This window comes from Hetaerina americana, unplaced genomic scaffold (assembly GCF_022747635.1).
Source record: "Hetaerina americana unplaced genomic scaffold, ioHetAmer1.1.p SCAF_39, whole genome shotgun sequence".
Lineage (NCBI taxonomy): Eukaryota > Metazoa > Arthropoda > Insecta > Odonata > Calopterygidae > Hetaerina > Hetaerina americana.
The window spans coordinates 2,238,716-2,257,500 of NW_027286974.1; the positions used below are offsets into that span (position 1 = coordinate 2,238,716).

At 40.1% G+C, this 18,785-nt stretch overlaps 1 protein-coding gene across 1 annotated transcript in view; it reads left to right on the plus strand.

The window, feature by feature from the left end:
• LOC139691685 (zinc finger protein 236-like) overlaps positions 1–13,091 on the plus strand; it is a 42,366-nt gene extending 29,275 nt beyond the window's left edge. Inside the window, exons 12-17 of the mRNA XM_071589529.1 lie at positions 2,041–2,170; positions 2,277–2,389; positions 3,563–3,827; positions 5,084–5,323; positions 6,773–7,079; positions 12,709–13,091. Of these exons, the coding sequence (XP_071445630.1) occupies positions 2,041–2,170; positions 2,277–2,389; positions 3,563–3,827; positions 5,084–5,323; positions 6,773–7,079; positions 12,709–13,091 (1,438 nt within the window). The remainder of the gene's footprint in view (positions 1–2,040; positions 2,171–2,276; positions 2,390–3,562; positions 3,828–5,083; positions 5,324–6,772; positions 7,080–12,708) is intronic.
• Positions 13,092–18,785: the final 5,694 nt, after the last annotated feature.

Here is an 18,785-nt window from a genome sequence, read left to right on the forward strand (position 1 = left end):
TGTAATTCAGCAAATGCTGCACCCACCTTGCGCATAGATCTTTTCATCTGTAATTCTTTGTGTAAGATTTTTGGCACCCTTTCTTCTGATATTTTTATGGCCTTAGCGATCCAACTCACCTTGCGTCCAACATGATATTGTGCACCTTTTCAATGGTTTCTGGTGTATTTGTGGCCTTTCCCTCATGTGGGGATCACCTTCTTAAGGATGTAGGACCACGTTTAAATACAGCTGACCAATTTTGAACCGTTGATATTACAGGAACTTAGTCCCCGTAGAATCTTGTCATATTGGGATGAATTTCCTTAGAGGTCAATCCATCCGAAACATAGAATTTTATGATCGCAGGATATTGTAGTTTTTCCATTTGAACTAAAAACATCAAAGACGTCCACTGCAACAATAGATGTGGAAAAATTATTTGAGAGAAGGAATTAAAACTTGTCTTACAAACTAATGTCATGTGCAGGCAGACAGGGGGCGTCAATATTAATAACAGTCAGTCCACATCACTTTTATTCCCACACTGTCCCTCTGTTTCGTTTAAACGCCCGGCAAACTTGCAAGACATCTTCAAGTCCACAAAACCAACTGCAAGCACCTCCGTCTCTCCCCCGCCCCTATCTACACAATGCAACCGTACACGCTGCAAATGCTGTCATCTTCTAAGACCTTCCTCAGTACCAACTCCCAGCCGCTCGCCACCTATACCTAAAAAAATATTATATATCTCCTCCTCTCCTGTAACTTCTGCCCTGCCTTCAACGTGGGCATAACCGCACTCTCCCTACGCATGAATAACCACCGATATTCCACCAAATCTCCCGCATTTCTTAATTATCCCATCCCTACTCACACCGCTTCCCACAATCAATCATTTGATGATGATAATGAAATATGGCATTTTCAAAACCAAAATCTCATCCCGCTTTTTAACTCTTTCCCACCGATTCCCTCCTCTACATGCACATCTAGAAATGTAGTTTACCTGCTGAAGTGCCAACTTTGCCCTGCCTATTATATTGGACAGTGTACCACACCCTTCAATATAAGAATCAACAACCACCGAGCCTCATGCAAAAACTCTTCCTTAATTGATATGCTCCCTATCCCCAAACACACCTCCGAACACAACACTCCCTTTGATAAATGCTATAGTGTATCCATCATAGCATCCCTCCCACCCTCTGATCCTCCACTGGAACTGAAAACATTAGAGCAATCATTCATCTGGCTCTTGGAGTCCTGGAATTGGCCAGGAATCAACATTAGGCACTAATTACCCTGCTCCAATTATATTTTCATCCCCCTTCCACCCCCATCACCTTCTACATTATTATTCCCACCCTTCTAACGCTGCCCCTCCAAACCCGTCCCTTCGGAATTCTCTCCCCACCTTCCCCTTCCATCCATCGTTCCAGCCCTTGTATTCCCTTCAGTTCTGTCCCTCTCTTCCTTGATAAAGGTGGCAACGACCACCGAAAATTCGAAAAATAGTAAGTCTCTTTTTTGTGTGTTTCTCTGTTTTTGTCTGTGTCCACTAGTGCTAAGTGTTATACATTATTATTCACGTCCGTGAGACTTTCAAAAAGTGTTATATATATATATATATACATATACATATATATATATGTGGGTCGCGGTAGTCCAGGGGGTAGAGCTTTGGACTGATGACTGGAGCGGCCCGGGTTTTCCCAAAGCGTGGAGCTGCAGCTCCACCCAAGCATAGTGATTTTTTAGGTTGTGTTATATATATATATGTATATATATATATATATATATATATATATATATATATATATATTTGTGTGTGTGTGTGTGTGTATATATACATGTATATATGTATATATATATATGTGTGTGTGTATATATATATATATATGTATATATTTTTTTTTGTATGTATATATATATGTGTGTATGTGAAAAAATGAATAAATATATATATATACATATATAAAAATATATATATAACGCAAACACCCAATGGTATAGATGAATGGGTAGTGTACGCATATTTCTTTTTCGCTCCCTTTGCAGATGTACGTTCTGCCACAGAATCTTCAAGAAGTGTTCCCACCTGAAGCAGCACTTGCGTACGCACACTGGTGAGAAGCCATTCCAGTGTCTTGTTTGCATGCGAATGTTCGTCACGATGGGAACTCTAAAGGTGAGATGTGCGCATATATATATCAGTCTTACACATTTGTGCAATTACAATTATACACTCAACTCGTTAATGCCTGAAGTAATTACTATTTTTTCGTACCTTAAAGGCCCACTTCAGGACTCACACAGGGGAGAAGTCCTTTGCGTGTGAAACATGTGGGGCCCACTTCACAACCAACGGATCCCTCAGGAGACATATGATCGCACACTCAAACGAAGGGTGAGTTGTGTTTAATCTATCCTTTCATCGACTCCAGGTTATCTCTTGGTTGTCTCTTGATGACCACTTATCATTCTTCCTCTTTCAAACATTTGCCCTACGAAGACACCAAATCTCCAATATCTGGTATTATTCTTTTCCCACGCATCTTCTGCAAGAAAAATGTTGGATAATTCATAATTTGTGTTCTTAACTGCTATTATGTCCGGAATTGAAATATTATTGCATTGATCCCATGTGTAGGGTGCGATCAGAAAGTTATGCTTGTATGCTATTTCTTTCCAAAGAAATAAATTGAAAAAGTTTGCACAAACTCTTAATATTCTTCAAAGTACTATCCACAGATTCGCACTAACTCTCAAAATTCTTCTAAGTGCTCTCCACAGATTCACACAAACTCTTAAAATTCTTCAAAGTACTCTTTCCTTGGGCCTCTTACACATTTTTTACAAATTTCTCACATTTTTTTCTACAAATGGCCAGCAAATCACCAATCAAAAGCACATCACATACCATATTGGGATATACAAGGCTTCATTATTGATGTAATTTGTAAAAAATGTGTAAGAGGCCCAAGGAGAGTACTTTGAAGAATTTTAAGAGTTTGTGCGAATCTGTGGACAGTGCTTTGAAGAATTTTAAGAGTTTGTGCGACTCTGTGGACAGTACTTTGAAGAATTTTAAGAGTTTGTGCGAATCTGTGGACAGTGCTTTGAAGAATTTTAAGAGTTTGTGCGACTCTGTGGACAGTGCTTTGAAGAATTTTAAGAGTTTGTGCGACTCTGTGGACAGTACTTTGAAGAATTTTAAGAGTTTGTGCGACTCTGTGGACAGTACTTTGAAGAATTTTAAGAGTTTGTGCGAATCTGTGGACAGTGCTTTGAAGAATTTTAAGAGTTTGTGCGACTCTGTGGACAGTACTTTGAAGAATTTTAAGAGTTTGTGCGAATCTGTAGAGAGTACTTTGAAGAATTTTAAGAGTTTGTGCAAATCTGTTCAATGAATGGCCCAAAAGAAATAATTTGGAATGCCCCCTGTAGCATATTTATCAATAGAATATTTTCTCCTAATAAATGTTATTTCTAAAAGAGTGGATAGCAATGTACTCGGCCCATTCTTCGTAGTATGATCAACGTGACAATGTAAATGAATGAATGAATGACTGTTTTGCAGTCGAATCTTCCAATGTGAGCGGTGCCAGCAGGGTTTCCGGACGGTGGGAAACTGGCGCCGACATTGGCGCTCCCACGAGAAGGAGTTGATTGGTTCCAGGGGCCCTGGGACGACGGAGAGGTCGGAGGAAGGGGAGGCCAGGCCAGCGGAGGGAGTAGTGGCCGAACTGGAGTCTGTAGCCGAGGAGGCTGGAACTGGAGTGGCTGGAGTGGTGGAAGAGGGGATGAAGGAAGGGCAGGAGGTGGTCGAGGCTCCCACGCAAGAGGTGAGTTGTTGGGAAACGGACTCGGTAGGAGTCACTTTTTAATAGTTACGCTGTTTAAACTCGCAATTGTTGACATATATATAGCACACACTAGAACATGTCTCAAATATTTCATTTGCTTCTCAAAATACTACACTGGATGAATAACCTAACGACCTCGAGCCTGCACATCCGTGTTGACGGGGAATGTTACTTCCACATGCCACCAGACCAGTAGGGCTTCTGTAGGTCATCTTGTTTGTGGTATATACAAGCATGTGTGTGTATTAGTCTTTCAAATACCCTTGATGAATGTAATGGCCTTAAACACTCTCATTCGTGTTAAGAGGGGGAATGTTACTTCCACATGCCACCAGACCAGTAGGGATTCTGTAGGTCATTTTGCTTGTGGTCTATACAAGCATGTGCGCATTAGTTTTCCAAATATCCTAGGTGAATGTAATGGCCTGAAACACTCACATGAGTGTTAAGTGGGAATGTAACTTCCACATGCCAGAGACGAGGAGTGCTTCTGAAGGTCATTGTGTTGTTGTGGTCTACAAGCATGTGCGCATTAAGTTTTCAAAATACACTGGATGAATGTAATGATCTCAAACCTGCGAATGTGGGTTTAGAGGGGGAATGTTGCTTCCACATGCCAGAGACCAGGAGTGCTTCTGAAGGTCATTGTGTTGTTGTGGTCTACAAGCATGTGCGCATTAAGTTTTCAAAATACACTGGATGAATGTAATGATCTCAAACCTGCGAATGTGGGTTTAGAGGGGGAATGTTGCTTCCACATGCCAGAGACCAGGAGTGCTTCTGAAGGTCATTGTGTTGTTGTGGTCTACAAGCATGTGCGCATTAAGTTTTCAAAATACACTGGATGAATGTAATGATCTCAAACCTGCGAATGTGGGTTTAGAGGGGGAATGTTGCTTCCACATGCCAGAGACCAGGAGTGCTTCTGAAGGTCATTGTGTTGTTGTGGTCTACAAGCATGTGCGCATTAAGTTTTCAAAATACACTGGATGAATGTAATGATCTCAAACCTGCGAATGTGGGTTTAGAGGGGGAATGTTGCTTCCACATGCCAGAGACCAGGAGTGCTTCTGAAGGTCATTGTGTTTGTGGTCTTTACAAGCATGTGTTTTCATTAATTCAGTCGTACGAAAGTAAAGAACAGTGGAAAAATGCATTTGAAATCCTTAATTTAATTAATTCCCCAGCTAAGTTCTTTTGATGAATCTTTCCGCCTGTGCTTTCGTTTGTTCCAGGAGGTGGCATCGATGCCGAACCCGGCACCGGTCAATTTCAAGAGGATAGGATTGAAGAGGAGGAGTGGCACAAGCAGCGGGGCTGGTGCCGCGGCTGGCATCAGCGGAGGTGTGATTCGGCTTAGCGAGGAGGAGACGACCCGATTGGCGATGCAGAGTCCATCGCAGCCACACTTGACGCTCTCGGAGCGGGTGCTCATTGCGTCGGCCGCCGAGAGGGAAAGGATCAGCGAGATCAATGTACGTACACACACATCAGTGGATTGCTCTTGAAGCGTAGTTAGTCTCTGCCGTTTGAAGTTTAACTCTAATTCATAAACATCGTACATAACTATATATATGTGTGTTTATATACATACATATATAAATACATACATCAAAAGGCTAAGCTAAACATTAAAATAGGTGGGCAAAAACTAGACCAGGTAGAACAGTTTACGTATCTCGGTAGCGTTTTGGACCAACACGGTCAAGGTAGTAAGGACATAAGGAGAAGAATTGCGCTAGGCAAAGAGGCTTTCACACAAGGAGGAGGGAGTTAAGATGAGAGGGACGTTGATTGTAAGGATATTAAGAAAAGACTCGTTAGAAAACTTTGATAAGGAGCGTAGTTATGTACGGCTATGGAAACGTGGTCATTGAAGCAGGAGGATAGACGTAGACTGGAGGCTATTGTAGATATATGGGTGTGTGGGGAGAAGAATGGAGAAGGTGAAATGGACAGAGAAAAAAGCAAATGAGGAAGTACTTGGTATGGTGGACGAAGAGAGGGGTTTGTTGGGAGAAATCATATGGAGGCAGATGAAGAATGGATGAAGGGGGTATTGACCGGCAGTGGGATGTTAAAGACTGTGATAGAGGGTAGAATGTTAGGCAAACGAGGAAAGGGAAAGAACAGGATAGGGATGTCTTGGATAGGTGATGAAGGGAGGAAGAAAGTACTCAGAGCTGAAGAGGGACCTGATGCAAAGTAGGATGTTGTGTTTTGCTAGGGGCCACAAATTATTTAATTAGTAATTACGTCCATCCAAAAACCTAGGTAGCTTACCTAATAATAATAATAATAATAATAATATATATATATATATATATATATATATATATATATATATATATATATATATATATATATATATATATATATATATATGTATGTATGTCTATGTATTTATTTTTGCTCTGGAAATCAAAGGAGGATATGGAATTTTCAGTGTTAATATTGAAATCCCAATAAATTAATTTTTTATGAAAACTGAAAAACTAACAATTAGTGCTTAGTATTTGAAATTAGTGTTTCTTTTTCGTTAAAATGTACATCGCAAGATTTCAAATAGAATTTAGTAATCGGAACAGTTGTATTTTTATTCATATTTGATGGTTCTTGGAAGAAAAGGGAGAGTATAGAATGGGAAAATGCGTATTTTTGGTTTTTGTGAGCTGTTTTATGATGAATGGCTCATTGATTGTAATGTTTTCCTTTGGTGAGGGGTTTTTTTTTGAAGTTATTAACATTGAGTCTTTGAGTGTGATAGCATTGCATGAATCAGATTCTGCGGTACGAACCGTGGCACCTAGAAGGATCTTTTTGTAACCTTTGCAAATGTCAAACAATCAGAAATATTTAGATTGCCGTCCTAATCTCTCGTTTTGTGCTAATGTTTCATCTTTGTACGTTTCCTTTGCGCGCAGGACAAGCAGAGACAACTCCAGCTTGCACCCAAGCTCCCACACGTATGCCCTCACTGTCCCAAGAGTTTCCGCAAGCCATCAGACCTTGCGCGTCATGTGAGGACGCACACGGGCGAACGACCCTTTGCGTGTGACAAGTGCGGCCGTCGGTTCACCGTCAAGTCGACCTTGGACTCGCACCGAATGACCCACCCCCTGGAGGATGGGGACGGAAGCTTGTTATGCCACCCCAAGTACCCATGCCACGTTTGCGGTTGTCTGTTTGCCACCAAGGGGAGCCTGAAGGTCCATATGAGACTCCACACTGGTGAGTACGGGTGTACACTTGTCCCGACGTCAATCGTCAATGTGTAATTACTGATGAGGCACTGTTTAAGACAGCAATTATCATTAAGAGGGTAGTTTACTCATCATTCACCTTTGGAGACTTTGGAAAGTCAGTTTTGAGTCTCCATTTTGCATCATTTGTTGTTTATAGGAAGGGTTCTATCCCAAAATTATGTGGAATAATCTTTTGCCACCAATGCATACTACTCTGTCCAAAAAATACGTGAATTGAGGCCTTGGAAAAGTGTATTTTACAAAATTTAGAGTCTAAATCAATGATATTGCGGTCCCCTTCCTTAAAGTACTCCCTCCTTCATTCGTAGTGGGCTATCCCCTTCTTATATATTCCATCTTCTTCTTGTCCATACCACGGTTTAATTAAGCAACCATCGTGGAAGTTCTCCTTAAAAAAGCAGCAGTTTGGCTTTTTTAGTTTAGCTCTATGACTTCTTCTTATAATCCATGTTCTTCTTCTTTTTCATTTCGCTGTTTAATATGGAGGACCCTCATTGGAAGTCCTCCTTCCGAAGGCGGCAGTTTTAATGCTTTTTAGTTCTCTCATGTTGTCTTTATTATATATAGTGTGTCTTCCACATCATCTTGTGCTTAAGTGATATACAATGTTCACAATTATCACATTCTATTGTATTTTATGGGAATAGAAAAAAGTCACAAAAGGGTCAAAGATCAAAAGAACGAGGAGATTGAATTATTTGCCAGAAACTAGCAGACAGTAAATTATCTGCATGTTCTGCAGGTGCATTGTGTCCAAGATGCCATCCATTTATCGTGTCATTCGGTTTTAAAATGGTATTAGTGTCTGTGTGTGCACTGTTGATTTCCCTGTATTCAGTCCACTATTCAGCTGACATCATTCGGATTACAGTTTATTATGACGATCAGTGCATACACACACACACGATCAATGTTATGAATGTCAACACAGGAGAAGGGACCATTGCACACACGATCAATGTTGTCAATGTCAACAAAGGAGAAGGGACCATTGCACACACGATCAATGTTGTCAATGTCAACAAAGGAGAAGGGACCATTGCACACACGATCAATGTTGTTGTCAATGTCAACAAAGGAGAAGGGACCATTGCACACACGATCAATGTTGTTGTCAATGTCAACAAAGGAGAAGGGACCATTGCACACACGATCAATGTTGTTGTCAATGTCAACAAAGGAGAAGGGACCAATGCACACACGATCAATGTTGTTGTCAATGTCAACAAAGGAGAAGGGACCATTGCACACACGATCAATGTTGTTGTCAATGTCAACAAAGGAGAAGGGACCATTGCACACACGATCAATGTTGTTGTCAATGTCAACAAAGGAGAAGGGACCATTGCACACACGATCAATGTTGTTGTCAATGTCAACAAAGGAGAAGGGACCATTGCACACACGATCAATGTTATGAATGTCAACAAAGGAGAAGGGACCATTGCACACACAATAAATGTTGTTGTCAATGTCAACAAAAGGTGGTTCTTGTAGATCGTCCTGGCCTTGCATCAACTTAATGGCGTCTTGTCTCGTACTTCTTTTTAAAATGCTTAATCCACTTGAAAGCGGGACGTTTTTTTTCAGAGCATTGTCACAATAAACAGCTGTTAACATTTGAGTAATTTTTTATGATAACTTTTACTATCAAACTTCAAAAAAAAAATCAATATTTTCATTCGTTACTCTCCGTGATTTCATAAATTTCCATTTGCGACAAATAGTTCGAACTTGGATAACAGAAACGAACTTGACTGTAGCATACCAAACGCAACATCAACAGCGCCCACACACAGACTACTATTTTAATACCAAACATCATTGTTCACCGTTGTTTCTGGAAATTAATTTAATCACCTTTGATCCTTTGCGTTTTTACTGTTTGTCGTCTAAAATTGGAATTTGAAGAGCACCGAAAGCACTGGAATCACTGAGCAACGAATCAAAATATCAAGTTTTGTGGTGAAGTGCGATGGTAAAAGTTATTATAGGAAATTAGACAGATATGTTGACGGCTGTTTACGGTGATAATTCTCTGATGAAGAAAATATCCGATTTCAAGTGGATTGAAGCGTATTAAAGATGGCCGACAAGACGTCACGGGTGATGCTAGACCTTCAACCACATCCTGTGTTGATATTGGCAACATTGATCGTGTGTGCAATGGTCCCTTTGTCCTTCTTATCGATCGTCATTATAATAACTGTGATCTGAATGATGATGTCAGCTGATATGAACTGATTCACCAATCAAGACACCATTGAGTACTTTCAGAGGATTGCCATTGTTCCCCTTTGTTTCTGGCCATTAATTCAATCACCATTGATCCTTTGATCATCCTCCTGATAGAACTCCGCCCCTTGGTGAATTTTTCCTATATTCCCAATATAAAATAAAATGGAATGTGATATTTGGGGAGATTGTGTGTATCACTTGGGCACAAGATGATGTGTGGAGAATACACAGTAATAGAATGATGTATAGAATTGTTAAAAAGGACGAAGCGTGGGAAGATTTATGGGGAAAGAGATTGAATAGCTTAACTTTAAGGGAAAAAACGACCATAGTTTTAAAATAAAAATAAGATCGCATTAAAACAAATAAGGAAAAAATACTCTTTTTATTAAATAGAACTATTGTTTGATTGGAACCAGCTGCCTCTGGAGGTTTGTTTGAGCTCTTTCCCATTCCAATTTCAGAAGTTTTAAGTATAAAGCAGCCGCTGTGGGTGATAAACTTCATTGTAGTTATTAAAATATCGTTTGTATGTGATGTGGACGGCATTTTGTATGTGATGTTTTGAAGTTGGCTTGCATGTGATGTGGAAGTGTCATTGTAAGTAAGAATATTTTGTCTCTTATCTGCTTTTATGTGTGTACGTAGGTAATTTTCGTTGTAGGAGCTATCTTTGACCTAACTTGACCGTTGCCACCGGGACAATCGCCTATTTGCAACGTAATTGTAAAATAATAATAATAATAATAAAGCAAAGAAGGAACAATGAAATCAAGAAATGCAATGAAATGTGATAATTGGTGACATTGTATGTATCACTTGGGCACAAGATTATATAGAGAATACACAGTAATAGAGCAAAGAAGAAACGATACGAGCAAACTAAAATGCCTAAAACTGCCCAAAAGGACTCCCAAAAGGGTACTTTACTAATCAATATTGGAATAGAATAAGATAGAATATCAAAATGCATAGCCTACTTATCTTGGCGTCTTGCCTCTATAAAACATCTATAAAACGCTTAATCTACTTAGAAAACAGATGCTTTCTTCTTCCGAGCATTATCACCTTGACAACAGCTGTCAACATTTCAGGATTAATTTCAAATGATAACTTTCATCACCGCTATTCACCATTAAAAACTTGTATCTCCAGGATTTCCCTACTCTCCAGTTTTGACAACCAAGGATAGATAGATAGATAGAGGTCTTTATTTGGGCGAAATTGAGACCAAATGGTCCCTTCTTCCATTTAACCCAGGTAGGTAAGGATAAGGTAAACCAACATAACTGGCACAACCATAAGCACAGCTCAATGATTCGCTAAGGGCAGACGGCTTATTATTAGGTCTCAGAGGCAAACTAGGGTCGCTATAGTGGACTATAGTCAGGATCATGGCTGTCGGATTGCCAAACCAGTTCCCACATTCATTGCACAGGCCACATATGTTTGGAGATGAATGAGATGAATGTATTATTTATAATTATTTATCGGGATGAAGTAATGAGATTACTAATCGAGAGAGGAATAGAACACAACCAGGAGGTATTTGCCTGTTTCGTATAATTATAGAAAAGGCATTTGATAGAGTGAATTGGGAAAAACTAATGAGTATATTGCAGAAAATAGGAATAGATTGGAATAGGGAAAGGAGGCTAATCTTTGCAACCTGTACATGTCTCAGACTGCTCAGGTGCGGGTGGGGAACGGGAAGGGAGGATAGGGAGTGCTTTAGGAATAGGTGTAAGGCATGGGGTGTCCATTATCACCTGTGCTGTTCAACCTGTATGGAGAGGAAATGATCAAAGAGGCATCATGGGAAGAACTGGAGGTAGGAATGAAAGTGGGCGGGGAATTCGTAAAATCAGTTAGGTTTCTGATGACCAAGCTTTAGTTCGTCAGTCAGCCAAGGGGCTGCAAGCATTGCTGAGTGAATTGGAAATTCAGTGCGACAGTTATGGAATGAGAATCAATATTAATAAAACAAAGGTTATGCGATTTTCTAGAAAGAAAAAGGCCAAGCTAAACATTAAAATAGTAGGGCAAAAACTATTAGAGCAGGTAGAACAGTTTACGTATCTCGGTAGTGTTTTGGACCAACAAGGTATCAAAGTAGTAGGGACGTAAGGAGAAGAATTGCGCTAAGCAAAGAGGCTTTCACACAAGGAGGAGGGAGTTAAGATGAGAGGGACGTTGAGTAAGGATGTTAAGAAATGACTCGTAAAAGCTTTGATATGGAGGGTAGCTATGTACGGTGCGGAAACGTGGTCATTGAAGCAGGAGGATAGACGTAGATTGGAGGCTTTTGAAATGTGGGTGTGTGGGATGAAGGATGGAGAAGGTGAAATGGACAGAGAAAAAAGCAAATGAGGAAGTACTTGGTATGGTGGGCGAAGATAGGGGTTTGTTGGGAGCAATCCTATGGAGGCAGATGAAAAATGGATGAAGGGGTTATTGATTGGCAATGGTGGGATGTTGAAGACTGATTGAGGGGAGAATGTTGGGCAAAAGAGGAAAGGGAAGGAACAGGATAGGGAAGTCTTGGATAGGGGATTAAGGGAGGAAGAAAGTACTCAGAGATGAAGAGGGACCTGATGTAGAGTAGGATACTGAAGTTTATGTTTTGTTAGGAGTAATAAAATATTTATTTCTATTATATTACTCTCCATGTAATCTCCAGTGTGGTGAAATTAAATATCGTGTGAGTAATATTAAAATAGGAGGGCAAAAACTAGAGCAGGTAGAACAGTTTACGTATCTCTGGAAGTGTTTTGGACCAACACGGTATCAAAGTAGTAGGGACGTAAGGAGAAGAATTGCGCAATTAGGCAAAGAGGCTTTCACAAGGAGGAAGGAGTTGAATGACAGGGACTTTGAGTAGGGATATTAAGAAAAGACTGGTAAATAGTTTGATAAGGAGCGTAGTTATGTACGGCTATGGAAACGTGGTCATTGAAGCAGGAGGATAGACATAGACTGGAGGCTATTGTAGATATGTGGGTGTGGAGAAGAATGGAGAAGGTGAAATGGACCTGATATGAATTTAGGCCTTTGGGGGTATCGAACTTATTGAACATGGCTGGGAAAAGTGTGTATAAAGCTGAAGGGAGATTATTTTGAAATATAAATACATACATTTTTTTCCCAAAATTTTTGTGTTTTCTCTGTTGGGTCGGTTACTTCTGGGACCACCCTCTGGTACATGTCTCTCTGCGCAATATCCAATTGTGGTGGAATTAAATATCGTACGAGTAATTGCAAGCATGAGCAATTCGTCCGATCATCATTTCGTACGCCTCGTCTCGTCTTGTTTCTTGGTCGTTGATCCCTACAATGTGTTGTCTTTGTCCTTCCAGGCGCAAGGCCGTTCAAGTGTCCGCAGTGTGAGCAGCGTTTCCGCACCTCGGGACACCGCAAGGCTCACCTCCTCACCCACGTTCGCTCTCAGCAGGCGCTTGGGGCCGGAGTTGTCGGTGGTGGTGCTAGGGATGGCGCTGGGAGGAGGGGGAGAGGTCGGAGGGCAAAGACGATGGCGCTGGAGGCTATGCGCACGATAGACGAGGCCTTGAGGGACGCAGCAGCGGATTGCGCACAGGAGGAAGCCAATGCTACCAACACGACAGCGGGGGGAGACGAAGAGGAGGTCGGGGGAGGAGTGGTCGACTGGGCAACGACGCTGCACGCCAAGTTAGTACTGTTTGCCACGCACACGCAAAACAACAACAAGTCCAAACTGTAAAACACGCAATGCTCTGTTGAACTGCCAGTGTATTTCAGTTTTTGAAAACTATAGTCTTTCTGGACTTGGGAGCCATCTTTTGCGGACTTCCACATTCAAAAACTCTTCACTCCCTCTCTCTCTCTGAGACATGCGAACTCTGTGTCAATGTTTAACCCCTCAGTGCGGTTCTCAGTATGTGAGACATCGCAGTTGGCAGTCCTAATCCGTGGATTGCTCACTCGGTTTTCAATTTTATTCTGCGGCACCATAGAATTTTTTCAATATGTATAAGCTTGACGTTGGCCTCTTAGATAAAATGATTCTTCCTAACAATTGTCTTTTGGCATAAAAAGGCACTCTACAAGGAAATTAAATCTATCAAATCCATCTTTATGACATAAGCAAGTTCTTTGAATTGCAAATTTCCAAAATCTGCAGTTATTAAATGCCCTCCACAGTCTTTTTGCAAAATGGAAATTTTAAACCTTCGGCACAGTTCTCACTACGTGATAAGTCTCAGTTGGTAGGCCCTATCAGCGGATCAATGTATGCCGTACGCCCCACACTCCCACGGTTAGGATTCTATTTTATGGATTAGCTGATGACGAAACACGTGCTTAAAAGATTCAAAGTGAGGCCTCAAAGGTTTGTCAATGCTTCATTGCTTAGGGCGCTGGGGCCATTTTTAATTACCCGTATCGAAAATATTAAGCGCATATTATGTAAAACTTTACTGAAGTCATGTATATGAAGGCAAGACTGCTTGTATCCCACTAGGTCTAGTATCAATTTCATTAACCCTCTTGGTGCGGTGGGCTGATATATCGGCTATCATATCCCTGGCGAAAAGTGCGGCGGGCCGATATATCGGCTCTTGCGTAGGCTATTGTTTAAATCGCTGTAACTTATGGTTTTTTCTCTAATAATTTATGGTTTTTGTGCTATCGATAGGGTTAATTCCATACAATTATATAACACATTTTTTAATTTTTTATTAGCAATTTTAAATGCTTTTTAAAAAGTATAATTCTCACTATAATTTTACGTTCAGTTTTGTACATGTCAGGAAGATCAGCCTAATTGTTTGCTCGTTTTTTTTTCTGAGTGGTCTTTCCACTATGAAAAGCCACTGAAAGGCTACTAATTAATCTGTGTTCATCTGTAATCTCTTGAATGTGTTATGGTGTGGTGGTGTTGATATATAACTGCTTATTCAGACTTTGTTGATACGATGGAAATGAGAGCACTGCTTTGTAATCATTTTGGTTTCTCTTGCCGTCCATCCTATCTAATCATTTGCGCCCTGTGTAATGGATTACATTGTCAGCAGTTCTCTGTGAGTTGGAACTTGGTTTTTTTCTGCCTTTAGATTGTAAGCACATTGCCGCAGTCTCAAGGAAAGGGGAAAAGTCCCAATTTGACGCAGTGAGATCAGCCTTTTCAACAAAATCAAACTATGCAGAGGCTGACAAAAAAATTTGCAATTCAATGGTTTTTCTTTATTTATTTATTTTTTCTACATGTCTTTTTGATTCTTTCTTATATTTTAACATGGTAGTGTCTTTGAAAAATGTTTAAAAAAGAAAGTATTGTGTATTAAAGTCGAAATATTATTGCTAAAAAAATATTCTTCAAATTCAAAATAGTGTAATAATTACATTTGTTTCTCAGATGATGTAAATGTATTACATCATTATTAATTACAATATTTTATTTTAAAATAAAAAAAACTGCATATGGATATCTAAACAAATAACTTCATAATGTTTTTTTTCCTAAGGCGATACATTTTCTTAAATTACCCTTCGCACTTCTCAATAAGTACCCCTGGAATCCCCACCCCACTAAGAGGGTTAAAGAATAAGGTTGAAGTATGGGCTAGAATGGGCTACTCTTTGAGGAAGATATTAAGTCCGTCCTTATGAGATAAGTGAGTTCTTTGCATTAATGCCTTGTCCTCAGGTTCCGTTCGTCCTTATTCCTTCATATGATCTCCCTATCTTATTTCTCTGGAACAGTTCATGCATCATTCTTTCCTTTTGTTCTGTCATTGGCCTCGGTTGTGGCGGGGTAAGGTCCTCGCCTACCAACCCAGAGGTCGTGGGTTCGATTCCCACCTAGGTGGATTTCCCTCCATCTAGGGCTTGGTTGTATGTGATTGTCTTCGATGTAATGTCTGTAATGTAGGGTTAGGTGGAAGAAGGGACTATAAGTCTCAACCTCCCCCAATTAAGTCGATAAATAAATAAATAAATAAATAAAACAGTTGCAAAGGCAAAAAGGCCTCGCCACCGTCTATAGTCTCAGTTGTTAGATTTCTTTCTTGAGAGAGAGAAGTAAAAGAGCCTTGTATATAACCCCCGTCATGGATACCAGGAGGGGTAAGACGCTTTTTCTGAGTTAAGATAACATAGAGAATTAAGTAGATCACCTGGGCGGAGATAGAGAAGTGAGGATTGGATGTGATAGTTCAAGTGAGAGAGTTTTGGTCAAGAGGCAATTCAATTAAAAGATAAAGCCGACCAGGAAGAAGTCCAGGCCTCAAAGAAGATGTCAGGTGTGCTCCACAGGAGGTAAAAGGAGGGATACACACCGTACTGTTGCCCGGACTGCAATTCAGGCCTATCTTTAGATTAGGAACGTTCCAAATTATAGCAAACAAAACTAAACTTTTAGAATGGAGATTTGAAACTTAAAAGACGAATAAAAAAGTGAAAATATGAAATGTAACTCAATTAAAAATTTTGACTAGATAGAATCAACAATTTTAGCATACGGTAATTTCTTTTCTAAATTTTAAACATTTAAAAATATATTACCGTAATTTCCCATCGATAACTCTAGTGTTACCCAACACAAAAATGTTCAGATGATAGAAATAAATGACGAAGCGGGTTATTTAAAGTGAAAATTGAAAAAATCCAAACATTAACATACCTATGTACACACTAATTTAAAGAAGAGTCTCGCAAAATTAAAAATTAGAGTGGAAGCATCCCTTTCTAATTGCAATCTATTTCATACACATCTGCTACTGTATAACTTCATTCATCTCATTAATCTATAGCAAAAAGAAGAAACATAATATTTCTACACTTCATTGAATCTAATACGTAATAATTCTTTATTCTAATGCATAGTACTTCATGTTTACGCAGTGTACATCGCATTATATACGAGGACGTTTAAATATATAATAGGATGGACCACTCAAATCCAGGAAATTCGTCACCAGTATCAAAATTGAATGAATACAAGAATATATTTATTATCTCTTAAGTCAGATCACCGAGTTCCCTCTCCGAAGTTAACTCTTCCTCATATTCTAGCAATGGCATTGAAATATTACCTGAAGCTTTTTCAAATCCATTTCTTACACAAATCACTCTGAAACCCTGCCAACTTTCCAGGATTCACTTTTCAGGCTTATTTCTTCACAACACACTCTTTTAATCCTTCCCCATTCTCTGCAGTCTTTATTAACCAGACATCACCCCCTTTTCCCAAATAGAACCTAACTCTGATTTAAAAGAATTATTACTGGATAAATCCTGGAAGCTTAGAAGATATATATATATATATATATATATATAAATATAAATATAAATATATATATATATATATATATATATATATATATATATATATATATGTACACGCACACACATTCAAACACGAAATCCCGCCAAACGGCGAATAAATACTCATATATACAGAAACAGATATAAGGAAAAGGGATAGGAACACGTATAAAGGACGAACACAATAGAGGTGGGGAAGGCGGAATCGAACGGATCACAAGAGTAAAAATATTTCCTTGACGGGGATTCGAACACCGGATCTTTCCACTTGCCGGGCGGATGCTCTTTCCGCCTTCCCCACCTTTATTGTGTTCGTCCTTTATATGTGTTCCTATCCCTTTTCCTTATATCTGTTTCTGTATATATGAGTATTTATTCGCCGTTTGGCGGGATTTCGTGTTTGAATGTGTATTTGGCCAATGTGGCTCATCTCTTTCTTCTGGCTATGCGTTCCACGAAACGCACTGTTCCTTTCCTGTATGATGTTGTATGAATTCTAACCCCTGTCCTTTCCTTTCCTTGTGTATTGTCTATTTCTCCTTTGGTGGGTGAAACAGCCCCCTGACGCCATCTCTTGGCTAAAGAATCGGGGCGCTTGGCGACATATTAGACCCACGGATCTCAGGGTAAATTACATTTCCTCGATAGCTCAAGTGGTTAAGAGCATCCGCCCGGCAAGTGGAAAGATCCGAGGTTCGAGTCCCGGTCAAGGAAATATTTTTACTCTTGTGATCCGTTCGATTCCGCCTTCCCCACCTCTATTGTGTTCGTCCTTTATACGTGTTCCTATCCCTTTTCCTTATATCTGTTTCTGTATATATGAGTGTGTATATATATATATATATATATATATATATATATATATATATATATAACAACACAAATAGAAAAGAATAGACACATATAAAAGAACACTTACACGGTAAATTGTTCGAGTCTTTCTCTGCGCCCCCTACCCCAGCGCCCCTCAACGGAATTTCTCCTCAATCTTGCCACTTTCGTCCTTACAAAAAATGCATTCACTTTCCAAAATTGTTTTTACCTACAGACAAAAGGCACAGCGATGGGAACGAGGATGGCACCATCATACGCCAATCTCTTCATGGGCCATCTCGAAGAGACCTTCCTGTCACAGCAACCCCTTCAACCTCTTTTCTGGGTCCGCTACATAGACGATATTTTTATTCTCTGGACACATGGCTCTGACTCTCTCAACAACTTCTTATCCGCCTTAAATTCATCTTTCACGGTTAAATTCACCTCTTCCATTTCAGACTCCACTATCACCTTTCTTGACACAGACATCTCACTTCAAAACAACAAATTCACTACTTCAGTACACATCAAAGCCACTAACCATCAGCAATACCTTCACCACACTAGCTGTCATCCTCAACACACAAAACGCTCGATTCCTAACTCTCTCTCTATCCGCGGACACCGAATTTGCAACACCACAGCCACTCTCAACAAATACCTTGCCAATCTACACCTTGCACTCCTCAAACGCGGTTACCCAGAAAAGTTGCTACGAAATAAAATCCACCGTTCCACCCGACCACACACACCACACAATAACAAGCCCACATCTGACGCAGGACTCAACCTTTGCACCACCTATTACCCCGGATCACACAGACTGAAAACCCTCCTTAAAGAACTGTTCCCAATTCTACATGACAATGACGCGACCTCATCCTTACTACCCCAATGCCCATCTATCGCATACAGACGACCCGCCAATCTCAAAAACCTTCTGAGATCCACCAACCCTTTGGCGCCCCCCCGTGACAAATTTCCCAATATTTCCCCAACTTGCAACCGCCCCCGATGTAAAACCTGTCCTCTTATTATGCCTACTCCCCTCTCCCTACATCCCCTCATAGCCCCCCCACCTCGTTCCCACGCTAATTGCCTCTCAAAAAATATTATTTATCTTTTATCATGCAAACACTGCACTTCCTTCTACATAGGTGAATGCATTACCCCCTTATCCATCCGAATGAATAATCACCGATACTCCTGTAATTCTGCCTCACTCTCTTCTCTTCCTATCCCTTCACACGCCAATTCCCACAACCTTTCATTCGACCAGTGTTTTTCCCTCAGCATCCTAGAATCCCTACCTGAT